General features: G+C 36.8%; 1 protein-coding gene across 3 annotated transcripts; it reads right to left on the bottom strand.

Annotated features, from left to right (window-relative positions):
* Positions 1 to 240: 240 nt before the first annotated feature.
* SLC33A1 (solute carrier family 33 member 1) lies at positions 241 to 27,727 on the bottom strand. Of its 3 annotated transcripts, XM_032344124.1 has the most exons (7): positions 26,197 to 27,707; positions 13,029 to 13,219; positions 7,969 to 8,153; positions 7,360 to 7,477; positions 5,581 to 5,796; positions 2,897 to 3,094; positions 241 to 1,540 (listed from the first exon to the last, which is right to left on the bottom strand). In XM_032344124.1, exons 1-6 carry the CDS (start codon positions 26,969 to 26,971, stop codon positions 2,927 to 2,929), a joined length of 1,653 nt encoding a protein of 550 aa, XP_032200015.1. In that variant the 5' UTR covers positions 26,972 to 27,707; the 3' UTR covers positions 241 to 1,540; positions 2,897 to 2,926. The 3 variants fall into 3 exon arrangements, with proteins under 3 accessions (XP_032200015.1, XP_032200008.1, XP_032200019.1); XM_032344117.1 differs by having other exon boundaries at positions 1,243 to 3,094; XM_032344128.1 differs by lacking the exons at positions 7,360 to 7,477; positions 13,029 to 13,219 and having other exon boundaries at positions 1,243 to 3,094; positions 26,197 to 27,727.

Below are 27,727 nucleotides of genomic sequence, written 5' to 3'. Positions count from 1 at the left end.
TTATTCATTATTTCAACCACGTGAAACAAACATGATCCCTCAAAATATAAAAACAAGTCTGGTCTTCTGTTATATTAAGTAATGAGTTCAATCATTTAATATAAAACAACATACCATTTTGGGTTTCTGTTAACAGGGCAAAATAGAAATTATTCATAGAAAAAAGTACTAAATGAATAAGGTATGTCTTTTTTGGGACAGAATTCACCTTTATATCCCTCTGCTACCAGTAATGTCTTACCTGCTCTAAACCATTCAAGGTTCAAGTTCACTACTACAAATGCAGACATTTTCCAGTTTTCGTCATAGATTTTTCTTTTAACATTGTTTTTAGGATGCTTTAAACAATTAGTTTCACAACTATTATTTCAAATTTATGTTTACAATTCATAGCCCATATTCAATAAGGCCACGGTTCTTATACTTTTTGGATCACAGACCACTTAAGATTTTAACAAGAGATCTCTCCAGAAAGACAAGTAATTACATATCCAGTTTTGCTAGCAATTCAGGGGTTTGAAGGCCCCAATGACATCTGCTTAGGATAAAAATCCTTGTAATAAAGAGAAGACATCAAACAACAGATTTATTTTATATCGCAAAGGTTTAGTTAAAAAAATAGAGAAATCTATTTTAGGTATTGAACAACTTTTTGTGTGTGTGATTGAATAGGCAAAATTAAAATATTTACAAAGGAAGGAATTTTTGTTATTAGTTGTAGCTAATCATAACCTTGTGAGATTTATAAGAGTATTAGCTAGTAAATATATGATACATTAACTGGAGGAGTTAATGTCCACACTTGAGGGCAGAGTTTATCAGGATCTATCAGTAAAGAAAAACATATGCAAAAAAGGGTAGTATTTTCTAGTACTACTGATATACCATGAACAGATCCTCAGATTCAGGTAGATCATTTGTAAGATACCATCAGTGATCAATGTATGCAACACAGTTGCACATAGCTGTTAAGAAGTCATTTTTGATATGCATTACAAGAATGTACCCAAATAACCAAAGGACTACTATTCAAAATTTCTAGAGCAAATGCAATTAATGGCTTTCAACTTACAGTTAAAGGCTTACAACAGATTTTAATACTTTAAATCATTAAAGATTGGTTGACTTCAAAGTATGTTTGAAAGTATGTAAATATGTAATATGAATGGGTAAGAAACAAAAGATAATTATGGCAATGTCAACTTTTTAATCCAAAAATTAAAAAGCAAAATACATTTCACATATGAGAGTAAATGGGTTTTTTCCTTTATTCAAGTAAACATTCTGATTATAATACATGATAATGGACAACCCATGTGACAAAGTATGGTAGACTACAGTTTGGTGTAGCTTCCTTGTTTCTAGGATGATTTTCCAGGTGATTCTTCAGGATCTGACATCGATGCCCAACAAAGGCTTTCCAATGGCAATGCATGAGTTCTAGAGAACCGCCTCTATCTTTCTTCAGATGCTGAGTGCCATTTTCTCCCACCCATTTTATCCTCCATTACTTATATAAAACCCCACTCTAAAATTCAACCTATGTTATAAAATTAACAAAATAAAAATTAGTATATGTTTTCCCACAAGGATAAAATTAAGTCAGACTCAACTTAATCTTTCTTTTTCTTTATCTTTGGAAGGATTTACATAATGTCTAAAGAGTCAGAGTAGTATATGACACAAAAAATGCAAAGAACATTATTATTGGTATACATAATATGTTGGGAATTGTTAACGTATTCCAAAGCTTAACCTTCCTGGGATATCAATCCTCCAGCAGATATTATAGTTTACAAACAGAAGGTTGTGTTTTAATAAGTGGAAATACAGTACCTGATTTTATATAAAGTAACTGTGAGATCTTTTCTCACTAGTAAAGTGCTTAATTAAGAAACATTCTTCCACAACATAATTTAACTTGTCAAAGGCACAAAATGTCTTTGTCTCTCTCTCTCTCTAAGCATTAGTCTTTAAAATTATAGTATTATTCATTTTGATTTTATTTAATTGAAAATCTTTACTGTTTTTCTCTCTCAGTAATAAAAAAAACTGCTTTGAGTAAAACATTTTTTATTTTCAAAACTTTGCCATGAACGTACATACAACACTAAATTAGATCCCTTCACGAGCTGTCTGTATGCCATGAAGCACTTATGACAAAAACATATGCAAGCTTTAGGGTAAAAGTTAACAAGGAATCAGAATATCTCCCCCAAAAAGGGGGACAGGGAATCATTAAATTAAAAATCGTTAGCTTTCATTTTATAAAAAATAGTTTGAATAATCTTCATATAAATCTGTAATGCTTACAAAGGCAGGAAATACATTTAAAATAGTCTTTTTAACACAGATTCATTAGTACAATGTGGTTATGGTCATAAAAATAACAACTAAAATGGCATTTCAGTAGTCTGCATTCTCTTCTCAGCAAATTCCACATAGAATTTAACCAATTTGCAACTCAAAATAAAATTTAGTTGTCAACAGGGTCAGACTGGCTGTAATTAGTACCTGAATATCAAACTCTGTTCCATTTCATATATTGTACCAGAATTTTAAATACAGCTCAATGATAAGTACTGATAACAATACTTGACTGGATGGTTACCACCCATGACTACTGCACTGCAGGTTAAAACATACTTTGGTCAGTAAATTAAAAAGATATAAATCAAATAACAAGGCCAGAAAACTTGTTTTAGAACCAATTTCCTGACCTTAAGTAAACTTCAAATACATTGACAAGGCAAGGAAAATATAATCAACTATACAGAGAGTCTATTTTTTAATCATTTGGCATTTTATATTAATAATTTCCTTGTTTAAAATTTTATTTTATACTCCCATGCACTGATTATCATAACTGTCTGAATTAAAATAAAACTACAGTTACCTTCCTAGAATGTCCAGTAGTGAATGCAAATTAATTGCTTCTTTTGCACTTCCATGAAGATGGTCCTTCATCCTGTAATTTTTTCAATTTAGGACCAAGAAAGAACCACCAACCAAATCCAATAAAAACACAAATGATGGATTCTACATAATAACCATCCAGCGCCGTAACACATGAGCCACCAAGCTTTTTGCAAAGCTGTAAAAGTAAAATTATAATAAATATTTCACAATTTCAAAATGGAAGTATTCAGCAAGTTAGATGTTTCTACTTGTAGTTAAGGGATTAATAAAAAAATCCAAAAATACTTTAGAAAGTTATTTTTATTTTTTATTTTTATTTTATTTATTTAGTTTTTATTATTATCATTTTAAGTAAACCTGGATGGATCTTGAACTCATAATGCAGGGACCAAGAGATCAAGTGTCATAAGGGTCTACCCACTGAGCCAACCAGGATCCCTTCAAAATGTATTTTTGTTAAATAATTTCAACATTTCATTCACTTCAAATGGTGAAATAGGCTAATATACCTTAATTTTTCTAATGCTACTAAGAGGATTAAAAACATTTTCAGCTTTTATAAACAATACTCATATTCCATTTTGAAGATACAGCTTTTCAAATTTGGGAAATGTGAAGAAAATTTCCAATGAATCTACCCTAGAAGTGGGCTAATGTTAATTTGAAATAATTTAACAATAGTGTGCTAACCATTCAGGTCTGGCTATAATCGTTATCTAAATAGTCAATGGAGTTTCCCTTTTTCTATCATTATAATATTCAGCTGTTAATTATGCACTTATTAAGTGCCTATTGTATAGAATCCTCAAGGTAAAGGGGAGAGAGACTATTCCTCCCTTGCTGAGAAGCGTCTTCAAATGAGCTACTCTTACTGAGCATTATAAGCTCAGTTCTGACAGGAAAAAAAAAAATGCAGAGATCTCTACACTAGAAACTAAGGACACCTGGGTGGCTCAGTTGGTTAAGCATCAGTTGGTTTGGCTCAGGCCATGATCTGGGGGTCCTGGGATTGAGCTCCACATTGGGCTCCCTGCTCAGCAGGCAGCCTGCTTCTCCCTCTCCTGTTCCCTCTGCTTGTGCTCTCTCTCTCTCTGTCAAATAAATAAATAAAATCTAACAAAAAAACACACAAAAAAGAATGAAAGAAACTATAGACAGGTATGATTTTTCAAAACAATATAGTACTTCTAAAAGGCAAATAAGAATATTAATATATTTCTTTTTTTTTTTTTTTTAAAGAAATTTCCAGGGACGCCTGGGAGGCTCAGTTGGTTGGATGACTGCCTTCCGCTCAGGTCATGATCCTGGAGTCCCGGGATCGAGTCCCACATTGGGCTCCCAGCTCCATGGGGAGTCTGCTTCTCCCTCTGACCTTCTCCTTGCTCATGCTCTCTCTCACTGTCTCTCTCTCGGATAAATAAATAAAATCTTTAAAAAATAATAATAATAAAGTGATTCCCATACCCAATGTGGGTCTTTTTAATTTTTTTTTAGATTTTATTTATTTATTCAACAGAGAGAGATCATAAGTATGCAGAGAGGCAGGCAGAGAGAGAGAGAGGAGGAAGAAGGCTCCCCACCAAGCAGAGAGCCTGACGTGGAACTCGATCCCAGGACCCTGAGATCATGACCTTAGCTGAAGGCAGAGGCTTAATCCACTGAGCCACCCAGGCGACCCCCAATGTGGGTCTTAAACTTACAACCCCGAGATCAAGAGTGGCAAGCTCCACAGACTGAGCCAACTGGGTTCCCCTGAAAATTAGCATTATTTATTTGTCAGAGAGAGCGAGCATAAGCAGGGGGAGCAGCAGAGGGAGAGGGAGAAGCAGGATCCCTGCAGAGCAGGGGGAACCTGATGTGGGACTCGATTTCAGGACCCTGGAATCATGACCGGAGCCAAAGGCAGTTGCTTAATCAACTGAGCCACCCAGGGACACCTTCCTTTTTTTTTTTTTTTTTTTTAAAGATTTTATTTATTTGACAGGCAGAGATCACAAGTAGGCAGAGAGGCAGGCAGAGAGAGAGAGAGAGGGAAGCAGGCTCCCTGCTGAGCAGAGAGCCCGATGCGGGGCTCGATCCCAGGACCCTGAGATCATGACCCGAGCCGAAGGCAGCGGCTTAACCCACTGAGCCACCCAGGCGCCCCTTTTTTTTTTTTTTAAATATTTTATTTATTTATTTGTTAGAAAGTGCACAAAGCAGGGGCGGCAGCATATAGGGCAGGCAGAGCAGGCAGAGGAGGCAGAGGGAGAAACAGGCTCCCCACTAAGAAAGGAGCCCGAGGCGAGACTCAATCCCAGGACCCTGGGATCATGACCAGATCTGAAGGCAGGAGCTCAACCAACTGAGCCAACCAGGCATCCCTGAAAATTGATATCTTAATGTTATCTAAATTTATGTGATCTAAAATTACAAAATTATTGCTTAATGTTATCTAAAATTACAACATACTGGGGTGCCTGGGTGGCTCAGTTGGTTGGGCACTGCCTTCGACTCGGGTCAAGATCCCAGAATCCAGGGATCGAGCCCCTCAGCGGGCTCCCTGCTCTGCTTCTCCCTTTGCCCCTCACCTGACTCCTGCTCTCTGTCTCCCAAATATATAGGTGGAAACTTTAAAAAAATAAAAATAAATAAATAAAAATAATATCACAACATACTTACCTCAACAGCATCAGGTGTTCGACAATTCTGGTTTGATGCTCCTACACACTCTTTCACTGTGAGGGGATCTACTAGCCAAAGAGCTACTGTAGAAGGCCAGTTTCCTCCCAGATTGGACACAGTATTTAAAAGGGTCATATATGTTCCTCCAATAAGTGGATCACTAACCTTCGCATTGAAAGCCATTATGGAAACATACATGCTGTACAATGTAACCTACAAGGAAAATGTCAAACATCTTGAGCAAAATTAGACTTTGTAAAAAAGGAATCTGAGTTAAGAACATCAAATTCAGGGGCGCCTGACTGGCTCAGTGGGTTAAGCCGCTGCCTTCGGCTCAGGTCATGATCTCAGGGTCCTGGGATTGAGCCCCGCATCGGGCTCTCTGCTCAGCAGGGGGCCTGCTTCCCTTCCTCTCTCTCTGCCTGCCTCTCTGCCTACTTGTGATCTCTGTCTGTCAAATAAATAAATAAAATCTTTAAAAAAAAAAAGAAACAGAGAAACAAACTCTGTCTCCAAAATAGCTTTCCTTTGAATACTGTTCCATAGGGCGTTCACAGAAAAAGGTATTCCACAGTCAAAAAAGAATGAGAAACACTAAATTACACAAAAAAATCAACAGGTCCCTTTCACTGTAGGCCTCTAAAAGGCTTTAGGATATAAACTCCCTAAGGACAGGGATTTTGATATGATTTATTATTATATTTTACCACTTAGAATGGTTTCTGGCATAGAATAGGTTTCCAATTAATATTTATTGATGATTAAGATGCTACATAAAGAGGGGTTATGTCAGGTATCATTTCTCAAATTTACTTGACATTGTACAGTTTTTCCCAGAAAGCATCTGGCTGTCTGAGCATCACTGGCTACATTTTAGAAAATTTTCTAATCGAATCCAAAGCCAAACAAATGATTTTTGGACTACTACACTGTAGTTTTCCTTTACTTACACAGATAGTGAAACATTTATTAAGTTAAAGCACTCCTTTAAACATACATTTAGTTGGACATCCATTATGGAGTTCTCCCAAATGATACAACTACATGTAAAAAATTATTGAGATTACTTGGTAGCCACACTTTTAGGTTTCCGTTAAAAACAAGTGAGGAGTTTGTTAATTATAATTTTCAAAGAGTTTAAACTAGGTTCCACAGAAAAGTGACTATTAAATACACATTTGTAATAAAGGCACTCAAGTCCCAAAGTTTACTGCTGGGCGTCTACAGCTTACTTGAACCACCTGCTCCCAGAACACAACCCCATTCTGCAACAGCTTAGGTGAGGCTAGGGATTACAAACATAGCTAATAAAGAAAAAGAAAGCAGATTAACACAGAACTTTCAAAATCACAAAAAGTAAGCCTTAACTCGCAGTACAGAATCTAAACCAAAAGCCTGGGTTCTGTCACACAGTAGCCATCATTATTTCTCAAGACTTTCAGAAAGAAAAGGCATCTGGAATAGAAGAAATAAAGAACCCAAGTCTAGGGATGGACTGAGGAATACTTAGGAAGAGTATAATTACTAGCTTTGGAATTAATTCTGTAATATAACAAATACTGGTTGAATGAACAAAATAAATGAAGAAACTCTCCACAAATAGAGTTCAAAAAATCAAAAGCTACAATTTAAGGTTCACTGTCAAAAAATCTCTTCAATGTTAGACTCATACTTAAGCCTTAAAATTTATTATCATTATTTGAAGGCCACTGCAGAAAAATGTCTTCTTTATTTTCCAGAAACAGTTTACTTCTGAGAAAACCACAGCAAGCTTACCTGATGTAACGCATAACTCAGCAGCACTATAATATAGTAATATATAGGGAATCCTCCTTGATGTTCCACTTTGGGAGTCCACCAAACAAGCAGAGCATATTCTAATCCAAGCAACAATCTATAGAAAAAGAAGAAACCTGGAGTTGACTTCCATTTTAGGTTAAAAAATAACAACAAAAACAGAAATCTGTATGCCTACTATGTGAAAGTAGCCTATTATTTAAAAACTGTTAGGAGGTTAGGAAGAGATAAAAGTGCATATAAATGATATTGAAGTTAAAGATGTTTTCCAGGGGTGCCTGGGTGGCTCACTGGGTTAAAGCCTCTGCCTTCGGCTCAGCTCAGGTCATGATCCCAGGGTCCTGGGATCGAGCCCCGCATCGGGCTCTCTGCTCAGCAGGGAGCCTGCTTCCTCCTCTCTCTCTGCCTGCCTCTCTGCCTACTTCTGATCTCTGTCTTCCAAATAAATAAATAAATAAATAAATCTTTAAAAAAAAAAAAGATGCTTTCCAAGTCTTTTCCATATATACTTAACACAGTTATTGGTGATACTGATGAATGCTCCTCATTTAACTTTTCTTATTTAGTAAGGTTTTATTTCATTTTTACCTGTAGGGCATGGCTTTGTAAAATATGTTTAGTGGCTGGGGACCTGCAGTGTATTTGCTGATAATCAGAGGCAATATTATCTGCAAAGGAACCATTGGAACTGCCAATAAGGCTAAATGTTCTTTGGGTACTCCTTCTTCTACCAATTTCAGTCCTGTTACTGCATCTGCTGCTGAAAAACCAATCTGCAATATAAAAACAAAAAAATACTTTCATTTGTGATTTACAAAATATCTTCCCCAAGCATATGTAAGTTCTTCAAGAACCTCAATCTCATTATTGATTTACAGCAGTTACAAGTAAATATATTATTCTATCTGGTACAACAATCAAGTTACAGAAGACATACTTTATCCTAAGGTCTACTGACAATATTCAGTGACAACAACTGAAAATTCAGCACTTTTAGGAAACGCAGATGGTAACACTTACAACTAATTTCCATTTCAAAAAGTTCAATCTCTTACAATAAACAGTATTCAAATCCCAACTTACTGATTAATATGTTTTAAGCTTTAAAGAGTCTTTAATTGACTCCAAATAAAATCTGGTTAAAATGAAGCATCACTGCCACATATACACATTTTTAATGATTTCTGACTGATCATAATAAAATTTCTAAAAGTCATCTAACATTTCAAAAGTAATTTTGAGACAACATTCTACCTAAAGGGTTAAATAAAATGAAGGGGAAGATAAGCTATAGTTCAATTTTTAAAAACAAACAAAAAAGAGGATGCTCAAAGTAGTGAGTAAAAATTTGGGGTGAAACAAGGTATTTAGAGAGTCTCAAAGTATCTCTCTATAAATTAGTTTTTAATTACAGAAAGAAAAATAATAACTTTATAATGGGTTAACAAAGTAATCAAAGTTAACAACAGTTAATGGGATAAAGGGACATGATAAGGCTTCTCATAGAATTCCCCAAAGTCACCACTATATTACTTGGGTGATATTCCTGACATATTTGCATTACCTGACCCTAAACATGAAGGAACATCAGACAGACATAAATGGAAGGCCACTCCACAGAAAAATTTAGAACATCCAGGTCATGAAGGACAAAAAAAGGCTGATACCCACTAAATTCTATGTGTGATTCTGAACTGGATCCCTGACCAGGGAAGAGTAAAATTATAAAGGTTGTTACTGGGACAACTGGTGAAATCTGGGTATAGACTGTGATGAGATAACAGTATTGTATCAATTTAAATTCCTTAATTTTTGAGTAGGTTGTATCTTGGAATAGAAAACCCTTGTTCTTAGGAAATAAATACTCAAGGTATTTATGGGTAAAGGAGCATAGTACGTACAGAATACTCTAATATCAGAAGAAATATGTAATAGAGCACAAATGTACAGAATAAAGAAAGTGGAACTAACTGTTAACAATTAGAGAATTTGAATAATGAAATATGGGAATTCTTTCAACCATCTAAGCAAATTTTCCGTGAGTGTGAAGCTTTATTAAAAAACATTCTTGGGCGGGGTGGCTCAGTGGGTTAGGCCACTGCCTTCGGCTCAGGTCATGATCTCAGGGTCCTGGGATCAAGTCCCGCATCGGGCTCTCTGCTCAGCAGGGAGCCTGCTTCCCTCTCTCTCTGCCTGCCTCTCTGTCTACTTGTGATCTCTCTCTATCAAATAAATAAATAAATATTAAAAAAACCCCAAAACCATAAAACCAACATTCTTTAAAGAAATGGTGATTGTGTGTACTTTAACTTCTTGGAATGGAGCCAAAGGGCAAATTTCACCATAGAAAAACTAAAGGCCAAAGATATTTTACTTAAATCCACAAAAGAATTCACTACATTTCACCCATTCTCTTTGTAAAAATTAGGTATACAAACTGACTTCAACATTTATTTTATCTTAAAAGTGCTACAGTAGGAGATTTCTATAGTACACATATCTAACAAAACACCCAGGATATACAAAAATTCTACAAATTGGAAAAAAAAAAAGAGGCAGCTCTGGATATTTAAATGTCCAATAACCATATGAAAAGATGCTCATCTGCTTTAGTCATCAGGGAAATGCAAATTATAACCATTAAGGAGAAGCCACTATATACCCACCAGAAAGGTTAAATTTGAAAGGGCAATATATGTCTTTGCAAGGCTGTGAAGCAACTGGAACTCTCTTACATTGTTGGAAGTAGGGAAAATGGAAACAACCACTCTGGAAAATTGTGTGGCAGTATCTACAGCATTCCTTATGACCCAGCAATTCCATTCTGAGGTATTTACCCATCAGAAATGTGTATCGATGTTCACCAAAAGTAAGGTGAATGAATATTCATAGAAGTACTATTCATAAAAGTAGAAAATTACTAAACACTTGTTGATAGAATGAATAAACTACAGCATATTAATACAGTGGAATATTATAAGCAATGAGATGAATAAACTGTTGCTATAAATAATAATATGGATAAATTATACAAATATAATGTTTAGTGAGATACAAGAGCCAGACATAAAAATGTCTCTATTTATTATAAATTTCCATTTATTATAAAACTCAAAAGCAGGGGCGCCTGGGTGGCTCAGTGGGTTAAAGCCTCTGCCTTCACCTCAGGTCATGATCTCAGGGTCCTGGGATGGAGCCCCACATTGGGCTCTCTGCTCGGCGTAGAGCCTGCTTCCTCCTCTCTCCCTCTCTGCCTGCCTCTCTGCCTAGTTGTCATCTCTGTCTGTCAAATAAATAAATAAAATCTTAAAAAAAGAAAAAAAACAACTCAAAAACAGAAAAAACTAATTTATGACATTATAAGTCAGGAGAGATGTTACTTTTGGTGAAGTTTACTTTAAAAGGGAACATAAGGGCACCAGGGTGGCTCAGTTGGTTGAGCAACTGCCTTCGGCTCAGGTCATGATCCTGGACTTCCAGGATCCAGTCCCACACTGGGCTCCTAGCTCCTTGGGGAGTCTGCTTCTCCCTCTGACCTTCTATCTCTCATGCTCTCTCTCACTCATTCTCTCTTAAATAAATAAATAAAATCTTTTAAATAAAAAAACAAATAAATAAAAGGGAATATAAGATTCTATATTCTGTAACTGAAGCACCTCATTATACACTATCAACAGTGTAATTGTAATCTATTACAAAGCAGTTTGGCAATCATATTCACTGACCCACTAATTGCCTACTTAAGAATCTACCAAAAGGAAATACACAAAAATATTCACTAGTGCATTTTTATAATTAAAAAACATAAGCAAATATACAACAAAAAAAATGAGTAAATTACAGCAAATCTATACACTGTAATAATTAAATCGCTATTAAAGTATCTTTTCTTTCTTAAGTAGGCTCCATGGCCAGTGTGGGGCCCAACATGGGACCTGAACTCATGATCCTAAGATGGAGACCTAAAGTGAAATCAAGAGTTGGGCACCTAGCTGACTGAGCCACCCAGGTGCCCCTAAAAAGTATGTTTCCAAAAATCATTTAATGATAAGGAATATGGGGTAATAAGACCAAAAAAAGAGATAAAAATTATATATGATATGATCCAATTCCACTTTTATTTACATGCATATCTGTATGTATATAAATATATAAAGAGTTCCAATTGCTTCACAGCCTTGCAAAGACATATATTGTCCTTTCATATTTAACCTTTCTGGTGGGTGTATAGTGACATCTCCTTATGGTTATAATTTGCATTTCAATGATGACTAAAGCGGTTGAGCATCTTTTCATACAGTTATTGGACATTTAAATATCCAGAGCTGCCTCTTTTTTTTTTCCAATTTGTAGAATTTTTGTATATCCTGGGTGTTTTGTTAGATATGTGTACTACAGATATCTCCTATTATTAAGGTCGATTATAACTTATTAATTATATTTATATATATAAAGTGTGTATACACACACACACTCACACACATATAACATGTACACACAGACACACACAGGAGAAAAAGAGGGCTGGAAGGAAATACACCAAAAGTGTTAGTAATGATTACCTCTAAATGATATAATTAGAGAATATTACTATCTTCCTTGAACCTTTCATTATGTTCTAAAGTTGAATCTTGAGTTCCTTAAGTTTAACCTTCCTAATGTTTCCTTAAAATGTAACCCCCCTTATCATTAGGGGAAAAAATTCACTATTTCAAAAACAATGAGGCTCCAATTTTTACTTCAGGGTTGTCAAAAGGTAACTGTAAAGTGTTTATAAAGATAGATACATAATATGAAACTCCTATAATGGACTAAGGTTTTAGGAATATTAATTCCAATACCAGCAATATCTTACTATAATTAAATATACATTTCCTCTAGCATAATATCTTTAAAATGTTTTTGGACTATAGAATTAGGACTTCTTTTTTTTTTAAAGATTTTATTTATTTGACAGAGATCACAAGTAGGCAGAGAGAGAGAGAGAGAGAGAGAGAAAGAGAGAGAGAGAGAGAGAGAGAGAGAGAGAGAAGCACGCCCCCTGCTGAGCAGAGCCCGATGTGGGACTTGATCCCAGCACTCCGGGATCATGACCTGAGCTGAAGGCAGAGGCTTAACCCGCTGAGCCACCCAGGCGCCCCAGGACTTTTTTTTAAATTAGGACATCTTAAAATAGAAAACATAAAGAGTAAAATAAGAGCTACCAAAATCCCCATTTATTTACAGCATATTTCCTTTCGACATTTAAAAAAATAAGTCAATTCATTTTTAAATAGACTCCTATATTTCCAACTATAATACCTCTGACATTAAATGTACATTCATTATAACAGAAGGGAGCTTTTTTTTTTCAAGGCATTCATTTCCACACCAAGCATTAATATCATTCATTAAATTTCACATTTATTAGAATTTCTCTAATTTACTTAATTCTTTTCAAGATTCCAAGATGTTTAGATTACTTTGAAATCAGATTTGATATCATCACACCTTTTAAAACAAATTTAATAAACAGAAAGTACTGTTTTTTACTGTTACATACTAATAGTTGTGGAAAGGAACTTATGATATGAAAAGGCAATCGAAGTATTTCATGATATTGGTAATTATTACAGGGTGGTACATTTGCTTTATAATAAGTCTCTTACCTTTGCAGTTAGAATCAGAAGGCAAAATGTTAGAACTGCTGGCATTTTTATAATTGCAAAAAGCAACTTGTAAGTATCAGTGATTCCTTGGGTTTCTTCTTTTCCTACTGATACTTCTTTGTTTTCTTTTTTCAGAAGGGCAACTAGAGTTGTTGTTATAAAAAATACAGTTCCCCAGAAAAAAAGGAAATCTGAAATTAAAAATGTTAACATCTATAACTAACTTTTGAAATGACATTATCTGAATTGATACCAAATTTTGTATATATAACTTTTCTTCCACTAATCTGTTAAAAGATCAAATCATGTTCAAGGGAATATACTGAGCATACTAGATGAACAAGACAGTCCTGCCTCAGTTAAACATATACTACATAGACAGGGATACTTAACAAGGAAAAAGAAAAGGAATACAGACATTTGTGGGGTGAATAAAACAAGTCTGTTGTGTCATTTTCTTCAAGGAAAGTGCTAGGGATGACCAATGATTTTCATATCCCATCAGATCTATCAGTCATACTTCTTTTTAAAAAGTTTGTTTATGTAATGTCTATACCCTATCCATCTATTTATTTATTTACTTATATGTGTAATCTCTACACCCAATGTAGGACTCAAACTCACAACCCTCCGCTCTTCTCCATCAGTGATACTTAAGCATATAAGCCATTTCAGTTCTTTATTAAATTATAACGTAAACAGATGCTCATTTATATTAGATCTTCCAACTTTTATTTTTAAAACTTTTTAATGTTTCTAATCTGTTTAGAATAGCCCTCAATAGGGGCACCTGGATGGCTCAGTCGTTAGGTGTCTGCCTTCTGCTCGGGTCATGATCCTGGGATCCTGGGATTGAGCCCCTCATTGGGTTCCCTGCTCAGCGGGGAGCCTGCTTCTCCCTCTCCTTCTCACCCTGCTTGTGTTCCCTCTCTCGCTGTGTCTCTGTCAACTAAATAAATAAAACCTTTAAAAAAAAAAAGAAAAAGAATAGGCTTCAATAGTGTGACAGAGAAGGAATTTCCTCATACTTGTACATGCACAATGGCGACACATGAAGAGTACTGTTTGGGTTGTTTCAGTGAAAGAGAGCTTGGCCATTAGCCACTTTTTTGAACAAATCAAGCAGAGGGAGTGAATAATGTTAGAAAGGTTCTGTGCAATAATTAAAAGTGATAGTAATATTAGAGGCACCATTTATTGAGTGTATATCTCCTTTACTACAACGATCCAATAGATTAGGTTAACTAAGCCCCAATTTACAGATAAAGAAATAGGCTTAGGTTACATTACCTGAAGCTACATTCTAAGTCAGTGGTAAAACTGTGATTTCAAACTTTTATACAACTATTTTCAAAACCTGTATCTCCTTAACCACCCTAAGAATTGCATCTTTGTTTGCTACTACAAAGCTTATTGGATAACCCTGTCTTAGTTTCTTCATCTGTAAAATAAGAGGACTTGGCTAGAAAATCCCAGATGCTTACTAGTTCTAACATTCTAGAACTGTAGTCAGTTTTACATTTGTTTACTTTTCATTCTATGCTCATATAGCATGACTATATGGCGCCTATTCACCTTTTTTCAAAAACAAGGAGAGCAAGCACTCTATACTCAGGGTTTTTCCTATCTAATGGTCTTGCTCTGTTGCTGTGCTAACTGCAAGCTAACCGCTGCGTCCACTACAACTTGAACCTCACTTATGATGGAGGCAAATGGAATTGTTTAGACCAATTACTTTAGACCACCTTACTATTTTTTTTTTTTTTTTTTAGATTTTATTTTTAAGCAATCTCTATACCCAACATGGGGCTTGAACTTACAACCCCAAGATCAAGAGTTCCTTGCTCTACCAAATAAGCCAGCCAGATGCCCCTCAACTTACTGTTTAAATGCTTCCTTTTTTGTGTTATCTCATTGGATTTTCATAGCAAACATGTGAGGCAGGTATTATTACTATGCAGTTAGACATAAGGAAAAGAAGCTCAGAATATTTAAATCTTTGCCAAAGGTCAAATAATTAGAGGCAGAATTTAAACCTAAATCTTCTAAATTTGGGTTTCATATTCTTTCCATTATTTTATACTGCCTATATAATGATTATTTTAATGTTGAAGACTCTACTAGAATTGGCTAATTATTTAGTCACCACAAGCCTAACCAAAACAAAGTCTCTGCTATTCAAATTATGCAAATTAAAGAAGCTCAAAGTCTTCAAATATATATGGGCTCCTCGCTCAGCAGGGATGGTGGTCTGCTTCTCCCTCTGACCTTCCCCCTCTCATGCTCACTCTCATTCTCTCTCTCTCAGATAAATAAATAACATCTTTAAAAAAATATAGAAACATGTTCTGGAGTGAATTCTCCACCATAATAAATCTATAATAAATTTTATTTTTTATTTTTTTAAAAGATTTTATTTATTTGATAGACAGAGATCACAAGTAAGCAGAGAGGCAGGCAGCCAGAGGGGGAAGCAGGCTCCCTGCTGCCGGATGCAGAGCTAGATCCCAGGACCCTGGGATCATGACCTGAGCCAAAGGTAGAGGCTTAACCCATTGAGCCACCCAGGCATCCCTATTTTTATTTTTTAAATTAATTTTAGTTATGAAAAGAAAAATATGAAACATTCTTAAACACAAAGATATCCATTTAAAAAAAATGCAGCCATATATACAAGTCTTATGCTTAAGGTTCATCAAAATAACATAATTTCTAGTTTATGTTAATGTAGTGTTTTACAATCTGGTTCAAAAGGAATGAACAACAATTTAAGATTATTCTTTTAAGTGAGGCTACTTTTTGTTATTTTTGCATTCTTAATTCTGTGAATGTGACAAACAATGGCCTGTTTACAGTATTTCATCTATAATACGATTCTCATTCAGAAATTTTTTATTCACCATTTGGTTTAAATTAGCAATTTAAGAAATCCTGAGGGGGACCTGGGTGGCTCAGTCAGTTAAGAGTCTGACTCCTGATCTCAGCTTAGTCTTAATTTCAGGGTCTTGAGTTTAAGCCCTGTGTTGGGTTCCACACTGGGCATAGAGTCTACTATTAAAAAAAGAAAGAAAGAAAGAAAGAAAGAAAGAAAGACTGAAAAAAAAAAAAAAGAACTATGCTACTTCCACTGTCACTAGAAATTTCAATTAATGGTCTCTAGTTAAACGTGGATTAAAAATTATTATTTTAATTTTAAGTTATATGCTACTTCAAGAGTTCCAGTTCACTAAGCAAAACATTTTTAAGTTTGCTTAGTATATTCTCCCAATTTTCATGAACAAAATCTTCACCTAGAATCTAAACTTCAATACCAGGAGAAAAACATAAGGACAAGTTAAACAGATTTCAATGCTGTTTGCAGGTAAAATTATTTCTAATTTCTATGTGCTCTTTGGATAAAGTAACAGTACACATAAAAAGAAGGTGTTGACAATGCATCATTTCAGAGCTCTCATTCAAAGGCTTTCCCAACAGCCCACACAGAGAGAAGAATGAAGCTAATAGCTCAGAAAAAGAGACTTGACTACTGCCAGAAAATATATTAATAGGTTTTCTGAACACAATTACCAAAAACGGTAATAATCACTAGACTGCTAGTTATTATTAACACTGCTTTGATGCTAGAGAATATCCATAGACTGATGATATACCAACCATTGTAAAGATAGTTACCAAAAGTGATCTAAGTATTTCACTACTAACATTTCAGTTAAATTTGATTTACGTGTTTCATCTGTAAAAGCAGTATGATGTGTGTGTGTGTGTGTGTGTGTGTGTGTGTGTGTGTATTAAGATGTCAAAGCTGATGTGCAAGTTTCATATACAGGATTTTTAGGCAAAGACCATAAGTCAAACTAAGTATTCATAAGTGGCTACTAGATCTTATCTAGTACTTCCATGAATGCAAAATTTAAAAGCATGTGCCAATTCACCTAACCAAGAAGAATATAATAGCTAGCACCTGAGTGCCTATTATGTCAAAGCGAAACAGAAACATAGGACAGTGCACTAAATCTCACTCTCCAAGTATTATTATTTCACTTTATACACAATGAAACAGTATTACAGTTCACAAAGTGCCAGAGGTGGGTCTAAACTCAGATCTGTTCCTAAAGCAATAATGTTTTCCAATGTACTACCCAGATGCTCAGACAACACCTATCTATAGCAAGCAGGCTCTCTTTCCTATCAACCACATATGCCTGAGAAGATACCCATCTTAGCTCCAACCACAAAGTGTGGAACACAGATACTTCAGCATACTTGTACTCCCCTTCCCCACTTCTATCTCCCCATACAGTAGTATGACAAAGGGTACGCAAACCCATAGTATAAATAAACATGGTGCATCTTCTTAAAGAGCTCACTTTACTCAATAGTTTAGAGGGAAGCCTTGTTAATGAAAAAAATATACATACATAGAGGGAAGGCAAAATTTCCAAGAATTTTTAAAGATAAAACATCAGACTACAAAAAGCTTTCATGACTTTTAAGGCTTTGGACTATGTCCCCAGACCCTTCAATTAGGTATAGGTTCACTCTCTGCTACCACCATAAGAGACAGATTAGGAAGCATTGTCTGATATCCTTGACTCAGATCAAATTCTCTCTCCCTGGACCTCTCACACTACGGAAATTAACTTCAGTCCTTCAGAAGTCAGTGACAGGAAAGCAAACTTTCAGTTTGTTCCAAAAGTTAGGCCTTCCTTTCACCTTCTTGCTTTTCGCACAGCAATCTATTTCACAAGTTAAAGCATGAAAGGACTTTAGACACCCATCATCCAGTCCTACACTCTCACTTTCACAGTGGAGGAAACTGAAAGAGAAACAGTATGATTGGCCCTGGGTCACTGGCTGAGTCTTAAACGAAATAGACTTTTCTGTGCCACAAATCTCTCTCTGAAGCATTTACTCAAAATATCCATGCTGTTGTACAGCCCTCACAGAAAATGCTATTTAACTATATAATATATATAGTCATATCTGATTTGGGGATTAGGATGTTAAAAGATAGCATATAATGCAAAAATCAAGTAAATATAAAGCGAATTTTTTTTTCGCTTCCTAATCTCTTATTTTTCCTAACCCCTTATTTTTCCTAATCTCTTATTTTTCCTAACCCCTTAGGAAGATAAAGCTATTTTTGAGATCACATACCTTTTCTTTTCTTTCCTTTTTTTTTAAAAGATTTTATGTATTTATCTGACAGCGAGAGAGGGAATACAAACAGGAGGAGTGGGAGAGGGAGAAGCAGGCTTCCCATTGAGCTGGGAGCCCAATGCAGGCTCGATCCCTGGACCCTGGGATCATGACCTGAGCTGAAGGCAGATACTTAAAGATTGAGTCACCCAGGCATCCTGAGATCACATACCTTTTCATTAACTCCAACAATGTTAGGTTTTCCTCTGGAGTAGAAGAGATTGTTTCTTCAATCAAGGACTGGATTAAGCAGCTATCTTACTATTAAGGACCATCTTGTCTGAAAATTTGGGCTCAAATTCTGCCCAAAATGCAAGGCTGAGAAATCAATAGATTTAGTGTTCCCATCTTATGCTAACACTGTGCCTCCATCACCAGGTAAAAGTAAATCACTCTTTAAATTTTTAAAATATGTTCTGGCCAGGCACAAAATCCTAAAATGGATTTTAATTAAAATATTAAACATATATCATATATCTCTACTCTGATGTTATGATAGGTTCTTGCATTCAGCTTTTGTATAACCTATATCCTGACACCCCTAAAATCATTTTTTGTGAGCTGAATTTAGACTTTTATAAAACAGCAGACAAACGTTCCAAACCATCCCATGAAGATGAAGAATACATCAGAAAAGTTAACATGAAAAATGATGGTAACATCAAATGCTGACAAGGATGCAGAGAAAAATCGATCTTTTATATATTTCTGATAGGAAGATAAAATGGTATTTCCATTCCATTTTGGAGAAAAGGTTGGCAGTTCCTTTTAAAACTAAAAATGGACTTACCAGAAACCAGCCTTTGCACACTCAGGCATTCATCTCAGAGAAATGAAGACTTATTTTCACATTAAATAGCCCAAAACCGGAAACTACTCAGATTCCCTCCAATGGAAGGGTGATGAAATAAACCATGGTATGTCTAAGAAGTGGAATACTTCTCAGCAATAAAAAGCAACAAATCATTGATAGATGCAACCTGGGTGAAGCTCAAAGAAATTACGCTAACTGAAAAGAGCTAATCTCCAAAAGATACATACTGCATGATTTCATTCCTGTAACATTTCTGAAAAAACATAATTATAAAGATGGCAAACAGATCAGTAGCTCCCAGCGGTTAGGGATGCAGGCAACAAAAAAAGTAGTCTTGTGGTGATAATACAGTTGAGTATCATCATTGTGATAATGGTGATTATACAAGGCTACACATGTGATGAAATTACATAGAGTTACTCTTATGCACACACACATACAAATATAAATGAGTACCTGTAATAATTTGGTGAAATCTAAATAACTGTATGAATGGTACCCACGTCAATTTCTTGGTTTTGAGATTGTACTATACTTATGTAAGAGGTTAACAGTGGAGGAGCCTGGGGAAGGGTGCGTGGGATTTCACTCAACATTTCTCTGCCCTACTGTGAATCCATAATTATTTTAAAATAATAAGTTTAAAAAAATGGGAAATTTAAGAATGCAAAGGTTCTTTTTTTTTTTTTTTAAGAATACAAAAATTCTAGGGGCACCTCAGTGGGTTAAAGCCTCTGTCTTCGGCTCAGGTCATGATCCCAGGGTCCTGGGATGGAGCCCGCATCAGGCTCTCGGCACGGCGGGGAGCCTGCTTCCTCCTTTCTCTCTCTGTTTGCCTCTCTGCCTACTTGTGATCTCGGTCTGTCAAATAAATAAATAAAAATCTTAAAAAAAAAAAAGAACACAAAAATTCTAAAACTGTGTGAAAAGTAAGAAATGTAGGTCTCAAATGTAAGATAATACAAAGCAACCAAAAAAGACAGAAATCTTTAGGTATTTTTGAAATCACCTATTCTGTAGCTTTAATTGATCACCACTGGACTTTTGCCAGCAAGGACTGTGATCAAAAGAGCGGAGAAAGAATGATTAAAAAAAAAAAAAAAATTCTTAGATAACACCAAAGCAAGGAATAGAAATGGGGACGAGAATAACATCTTGCTTTTTTATGTGTACCCTATCCATAAAAATATTATAGCATGCACAGTCATATATAAATTATATACTTGTGACCACCTATATTAATACAGTATATACAATGTAAAATATAAACCCAAATTTATAAATATGAAGTAATTTTTTTAAAAGAATGAAATTAAGGAACACATATGGGGCACAATGGCTCGCTCAGTCAATAGAGCCTATGACTCTTCATCTCAGGGTTGTCAGTTTGGATCCTACACTGGGTGTAGAAATTACTTAAAAACAGATTCTATAAAAAATATATAAAGAACATGTATAAAATGCCAGATTTATCTAAGTTTGTGTCTTTAAAAAATAGGTATAATCAGAGTTTTATATTCTTTATTTCTAATTTTCTAGGAACAGAACATCTCCTTTTATAAGGTAAGTCTATTTTGCTTTCTCAAATTAGTTTTCAGGAAGACTATAAATGAAAAGTAGGAGACTGCTTTTAATTAGAGGGGTTCTATGATTCTATCATTCATAAATGTATAATAAAGGCCAGTTTAATTGGCCTCTACATAAATTTCAATAAAAGCAGAAGTGAAATTCAGAGTAAAATATATGCCAAATAAAATCAAATAATTTTTTGGCTTAGAGTATATCTTATAAATTGACTTTTCCCATCCAAGTACTAACCAGGCCCGACTCTGCTTAGCTTCCGAGATCAGACGAGATCGGGCGCGTTCAGGGTGGTATGGCCGTAGACTAAATTGACTTTTCCAAACAAAACCAATCCCACAGTTCTTTACTGGACAAAGAAAGCACATAGTATCATTTCTCCTTTGCCTTGTTTTAAAAACAGAAAAGGCTTTAAGACCTTTTTTGGCGCGTGGGCTCCAGTTTTTAATATCTAATCCTTCCTCAATCTACTAGGCCTAGTATTCCTCTACTTTTCTCACTTTACTACTAGGGTCTCAATATTTGAAAATAAGATCTAGACAAATGTGTGTCTAGAGATGTAAGATCCACCAGATTTATGAACTTGTCCCATTCAAAGCAAAATGATAGCTAAATTCAAGGATTTTATATCACATACTTTGTATGATATTTACCCAGAGATTGGCTTTTAAGGCAATGGATTAGGTTTTTTTTTTTTAATTTTTATAAAGACTCCTAAAATTATTATACAGTAAAACTAAATTTATTTTGGTTTGCAGTTCTATGAATTTTAACACATATATAAATTTCAAATCACCACCCCATAATCAAAATACAGAACAGTTCCATCACTTCCCAAAACTCCCTCATACTATCATCCACTTAAACTCACCTTCTCCTCATCCAGTCTCTAGCAACTGCCCATCTGTTATCTACCTCTATAATTTTACCTTCTGAGAATGCAGGAAAATATTTTAAGTCTAAATGTACATGCTAAAGAATATTTTACAGCCTATTTAAAAATACCTGGTCTATCTAGAAATGGGTTAGTCCTGGTCATATTCTAAACAGCATTTCTGGTCATGCAAAAAATAATACTGAGTCCTGCTTCATAAAGCATGACAAAAAAAATTGTCACTAAGTAAGAATTAATAGGTCCTGTTCTCTTCTGAGTTCTAAGAATACCTTACAAATACTGTATTAGGTATATGCATTGCCAGTTTAATTGGCTTTTCTTTCAACATCAGTTTTTTTCAAAATAGTTTCTTTTTTCCTGATTAACTCTTGTATGTTCATGCCTTCTTCTGTGACAAACAAATTCTTTTTTTTTTTTTTTTAAACATTTTATTTATTTGACAGAGAGATCACAAGTAGGCAGAGAGGCAGGCAGAGAGAGAGAGGAGGAAGCAGGCTCCCTGCTGAGCAGAGAGCCCGATGCGGGACTCGATCCCAGGACCCTGAGATCATGACCTGAGCTGAAGGCAGCGGCTTAACCCACTGAGCCACCCAGGCACCCCTGTGACAAACAAATTCTTAAGGTCTAATACGTTTAGCTCTCTTCTCCAGTATCAGACTAACCTGCCCCCAACCCAAATACCCCGCACCTTACCCCAATCACTTCTATTCATTATTGTTATCACTGCTTCTAGAAGAGTACCAGTTCACAGATTAGATCTAAAGACATATTTCATCTGAGTCTAATAATGTTTTTAAAATTACAAAAGCAACAAAAAAAGGAAGCTCCAGCTTCTCTTGAATACTGATAAGATTTGGCAATCCTAGGATCCTACCACCACAAGACACCAATTTATTGAAAACTGAAGCTCCCCACCCTTAGATAGGCATGAGCTTTTCAAGTCATCACTGGCCCCTCCAAACCCTACGGTCCTCTACCAAATCATGAGATTCCTTTACATTGTTCATCTACCTACTCTAGCATTTTGGTTTGCCAAGTCCCATTATAAATTCCTTGGGAGCTGAAAATTCTCAAATGTTAACACCTATCACATGGCTAGAACCAAACAGTCACTAAGTGAATAAATGCCACTGATCACTTAAAAAACAAAACAAAAAAATTATTGTCATTTCTAGGCCATCGGGTATTCCAGAAGTGGGCTGATGTTTTTAGACATAAGCAGTTAAGAGTGCTACTTTTCTCTGGTAGAAAAGCCCAATCAGCACAAATTATATTTAGGTTTCAAGGTTTTCCCTAGTTTCATACTAGTAGGTCTTTTGTAAAATAAAGTGTGGATACTCTTTGCTTTATGCCATTTTAGCTTACAAGTTTTCTAAGAATGCTCTACATTCAGATAGTGGGGGGGGGACCCTATATCTCTACCTCCAACTAGGCATTGGACCTCAGTTTCTTCACCTATAAGAATGAATTGAGATGGCTGGGGTGTTTGGGTAGCTCAGCTGGTTTGGCATCCGACTCTTGATTTAGCTTGTGTCATGATCTTGGGGTCATGGGATCAAGCCCCATGACAAGCTTCAGCCTCAGTGGGGAGTCTGCTTGAGATTCTCTCTCCCTCTCCCCCTCCCCTCAGCTTTTGTGTGCACACTCAAGATCTCTCTCTAAATAAATAAAATCTTTGAAAAAGAAAAGAATGAATTGAGATGGTAACTAGACTTACTGTGGTGACCACTTTGTATTATATACAAAAACTGAATTATGTTGTACAACTGAAACTAATACTATTAAATACCAATGTTAACTCAATTAAAAAAAAATCAGCTCCCAAAAATACAAATCAGAATCTAAATTATTAAAAAAAAGAAGGAATATATTATCTTTCCAAGTCATAAAACTATGTTTTAATATCTGTGTTCTTCTGGGTTACTTTCATCACCTCTTGCAGCTCAAAAGGTTGTCTCTCTCTCTCTTTTTTTTTTAAGATTTTATTTATTTGACAAACAGAGATCAGAAGTAGGCATAGAGGCAGGCAGAGAGAGAGGGGGAAACAGGCTCCCTGCTGAGCAGAGAGCCCAATGCGGGGCTTGATCCCAGGACCCTGAGATCACGACCTTAGCAGAAGGCAGAGGCTTAACCCACTGAGCCACCCAGGTGCCCCAAAAGGTTGTCTCTTTTTGCTCATAAGATCTCTGAAAAACAAAGGGGGCAGGATAGAAAAAGCTCCCTTCTGAGTTCAGGACTGCCTTGGATCCCTAACGTACCAAAAAGCCAATCTCAGCATAATCAAGGTTTGGTTTCTAAGGGATTTTTCTCATCTTATCCTTCATGTCCTAAATTTATTATTTAGATTACTGCTTTCTAAATGGCAAAACTGTCTTTTCTCAATATATTCCATTTCTATTTATATGTAACTCAAAACAAACCGTTAATCAGAAAATATATATAACAGTTCTAAAATATGCCATAATTCATTTTTATAATTCATAATTAGGCTTATAATTTTCTGATTTTTCTAAACATCTGCCTCAGTGTTTGAGCTCTTCTTTTACTACCTAAGCAATTTTATTTCCTTCATGATTCCTTCTGTGCTCTTAAAATTCCTAAAAACTGCTGTTCTTTCCTTCCTTCCTTTCCTTTCCTCTCTTTTCTCTTCTTCCTTTCTTTCTTTCTTTTTTGTTATAATGCTACTAAGTTCCAGAAAGATCAAAGCTATAAATATAATATCTACAATCATAAAGAAGAAAATGAAAACTCTTCAACTCTTAATTCACTAAAATGTCTGAACTAAAAGTCTACTACACACAGAAAAAATTAAATACTAAGCTATTTTTACAATTTCCTGGAAACAAAGTTCAAATTTCACAGAACAAACAGCTATTCTAAAGGACAAATCAGTGTAAATAAAAATCCAACATGGCACAATTTTGATCTTCCCATTGGGGAATAGTTGTGACTAAGAAAGGATATAATTAACATGGCTACTGAATGCATAATGGCATTCTGTGGAATGATGTTTTATCAATCATTCTTGTACTTAGAGAAAGCTCTAATTTACCTAGTCAGTAATTTAGTTACCACAACCTCTTAAATCTTGACATCTGCTGTGAGGCTTTCCCATGTTAAATAATACATCATTTCATTAGTACTTTCTGGTGACATCAATAGTCACAGTACAAAATGAAAAGTTGCATAAAAAGCAGTAAGATGCTAATACAATGCATTCACAAAATATTTCCAGGCAGAGAATTATCCATAGAGCAGGAGTGGGGCCCCAGAACACTTTGAGACCAATCTGTTTAAAAGCAGTATCTCTCAACCATTTTCAGCCCCAAACCAATTAAGGAAATTATAATCATCATTTCTTCAGTAGCAGTAGCTCAACAGCAGTTTGAGGAGGTAGATAAGAGAGTCCCTTACAGGACATTTCAAGAGATGAGTAGTGCAGGTGTGAACCCTCCATCCTCCACACCACTGGAATATTATTATATAACCCTTATACTTCCCTCACCACACAGCTACCCCTGACATTTACCCTGTCTGGAATCCTAAGCTAGTACTGGGAAGATGAGAGAAAGCTGAACTGCTTAGATTTCAAGAGAATCACTTAAATACATTGTTATCAGAATAAAGAATTCTACCATATTCCTGATGTAGATTATTCCTGATATTGCTAATTTTCACTTTTGTTTCCAAATTGTTAGGAAAGCTTAAAAAAAAAAAAAACCAACTCAGAAAACCTTCCAAGGACATATATTTTACTTATTCAGAAAAAGGAGAAATTCTGCAGAACTTACACAAAATTGCTTACTGGATAAACTTCAAACTTCTTCTCATAGCAATTCAAGAAAATCTTACTAACTGGGTCACAACTTTTCTTTCATCACTGTTTTCCAAACCTGGTCCGCACAATTACTGCTTCAGGCACTCTGAACATGGCAGGTACTGTCCTGTACCTTTTTGTACTTTTCAGCTTCAGTGCACTTTCACCTGGCATTGTGCATTCTAGAATTCCACTTATTCAGTTCACGGAATTTTATAATTCAACAAGGTCAAATGTTATCTGCAGTGTGAGGCCTGACTCTCACAAGCTAGCAACCCTGAGCTCCCTAAAAATGTTCATTTCTCCTATTTCTTGAGGGTTGGACTCTGCTTTATTCATAGGAGGTCCTAAGAACTCTGTCACTCTGTCAACTCATTAATGCTGAATAAATTAACCCTATTCTATTCACCAGAAGGCTAGAAGAGGACTGTTGGTATACCAGTAAAGGCAGAAATGAACCAGAATTAGAAGTATCAATCCAATAAAAGGAAAACGTAAACCACAGGAGTTGGGCTGGATACATGTCTTCACACTAGCCAGACTTCTAAAAAATGTGCATCTATGTATAAAGCAAGTGTCAACAGCTTCCTAGACTGGCGGTTTTGTTTGTCATCACACAACGGTGTTACTGGATGAGCTGTCTCTCCCTGCTCACTGCAGGGTACTCATCAATTATGACTGCTTTCCTGTACTCATTCTGGCTGAAGCTCATTTTAGCAGAAAACTTAACCTTGGATAATCTCCCACAAAAAAATTCCCAGCAAATTAAATTTCGAGATTGCCTTCAACGCGTCACACACTCTGTCAACAGGATTCGTAAACGTAAAATAAACCTAACCGCATAATAGCTTAAATACACTACCTGAGAGAGTAACGATTCCCCTGGGTTGAGGCTGAAATCGCAAATATTTGTTACAAAAATCGGCAGATTCAAGGGCCAAAAACAAAACATTGCCCAAAAAATAGCCCGCTGTCTGGCCCACTGAATTGCAAGTAGAAGCATAACCCACGTTTTCCCGGGATAACATCGTTAACGCCCAGCCATCCACAGCGATGTCCTGAGTGGCGGCCAGGAATTCAAACAAAAAGAATGTCACAGTGAGAGCGACCACATCGGGCGTTCTGCCATCAGTGTTGCCGAGCAAACGGTCCACTTGAGTGGATAAATAGATCATGAACAGTCCCAGTATGTACTGTGTAGGGACAAGCCAAGATTTGCGACGACCGAAGTTCCTAAAGTAAACTGCATCAACCAGCGGGGCCCAGAGCAGTTTGAGGCTGAAAGGCCAAAAGACGAAACTGAAGAAAGCTTGATCTGTATAGCTAACGTTTTTGCTCTGCAAAATGAGTGGGATGCTTCCCGCCAGGCCCAGTGGAATGCCCTGAAGCACGTAAAGAAAAAGCAGCAGCAAAATGCTGCTTAATTCGGCCCGGCAGCTCCGTGGGGGTTTTGAGAAGTCACCCGTGCCGGTATCCCGCAGAAAAGCTTCTCGGTCCCCTTCCCCGCCCACCAATTCCTGATGACTGTCATCCCAGCCGCCTGGCGGCAGAGGACCGCTCTTCATATCCAGAGAGTGGCTGAAATTCCCTGGTCGTCGTTGCCGACTGTTGTCCTTGTGGGAGATGGTGGGTGACATATCAGAGACGATGCAGAGCCCCGTCTGTGGGGTGCCGGGGCTGAGCGTCTTGGAGCGCCTAGTCCCAGGTCCAAGGCTATCGCTCTGGACCAGGGTCCCGATGGTTCAGGGAGGAGGAGGACAGGGCGAGGGGTGATAAGGAAACTTCTTACAGTGGCCCCGGGAGCTGAAGCCGGGAGTCAGTCCCCCGGCTGGAGGCCCAGGCGATGCCCAGGTAGATGGCCCTTGGACCAGCGTCAAGGAGCCTGAAGGAGCCCCCCGGGCAGCCGCGCCGGGCTCGGGGCTGGAGAAGAGGGCCGTGGTGCTACGATGGAAACGGGCCCTTGGCTGCGGCGAGACCGAATGGCCAGTCTCCCGACCCACCTCCTGTTCTCGCCGCCACAACTGCAGCAGACAGCACTTTCTCCACAGGACTCCAGAGAGACCAGATAACTTCCTGCCTCGCGCCTCAGGAAGTGGTCCTAGACTCAAATGAGTCCTGTCCCCGCTTCCAGAGCGAGCCAATCAGGGCATGCTCCCGAGGCCGCCTTTGGAAACAACGCTTACTAGGAACCCGCAACTCCGGTGACCGGGACCTCAGGGGAGAATTAACGCGGAAGCACCATGCGGCCTGGGCGGGGCGCCGCGCAAGCTTTGGCTCTATGAGCGCATGCGGCCGTCTGGAAAGCGTGGGCCTCGGTGATTGGGCCCCTGCGGCCACGTGAGGGCTGGTTGAGGCAGGCCTGCGCCGGTAGCCGAGTGATCGCACGGCGCAGC

This window comes from Mustela erminea, chromosome 1, assembly GCF_009829155.1.
Source record: "Mustela erminea isolate mMusErm1 chromosome 1, mMusErm1.Pri, whole genome shotgun sequence".
Taxonomy (NCBI): domain Eukaryota; kingdom Metazoa; phylum Chordata; class Mammalia; order Carnivora; family Mustelidae; genus Mustela; species Mustela erminea.
Note: the sequence above shows the minus strand (reverse complement) of the source record. Positions and strands in the feature narration are given on the sequence as shown.

Coding starts and splice junctions, on each gene's coding strand:
- SLC33A1 (XM_032344124.1), bottom strand. CDS start 26,971: ATGTCACCCACCATCTCCCACAAGGACAACAGTCGGCAACGACGACCA. Junction 5,797..7,359: donor TGAGTTATGCGTTACATCAG/GTAAGCTTGCTG, acceptor TTTTCCTTGTAG/GTTACATTGTACAGCATGTA. Junction 3,095..5,580: donor GAACACCTGATGCTGTTGAG/GTAAGTATGTTG, acceptor TTACTTTTACAG/CTTTGCAAAAAGCTTGGTGG.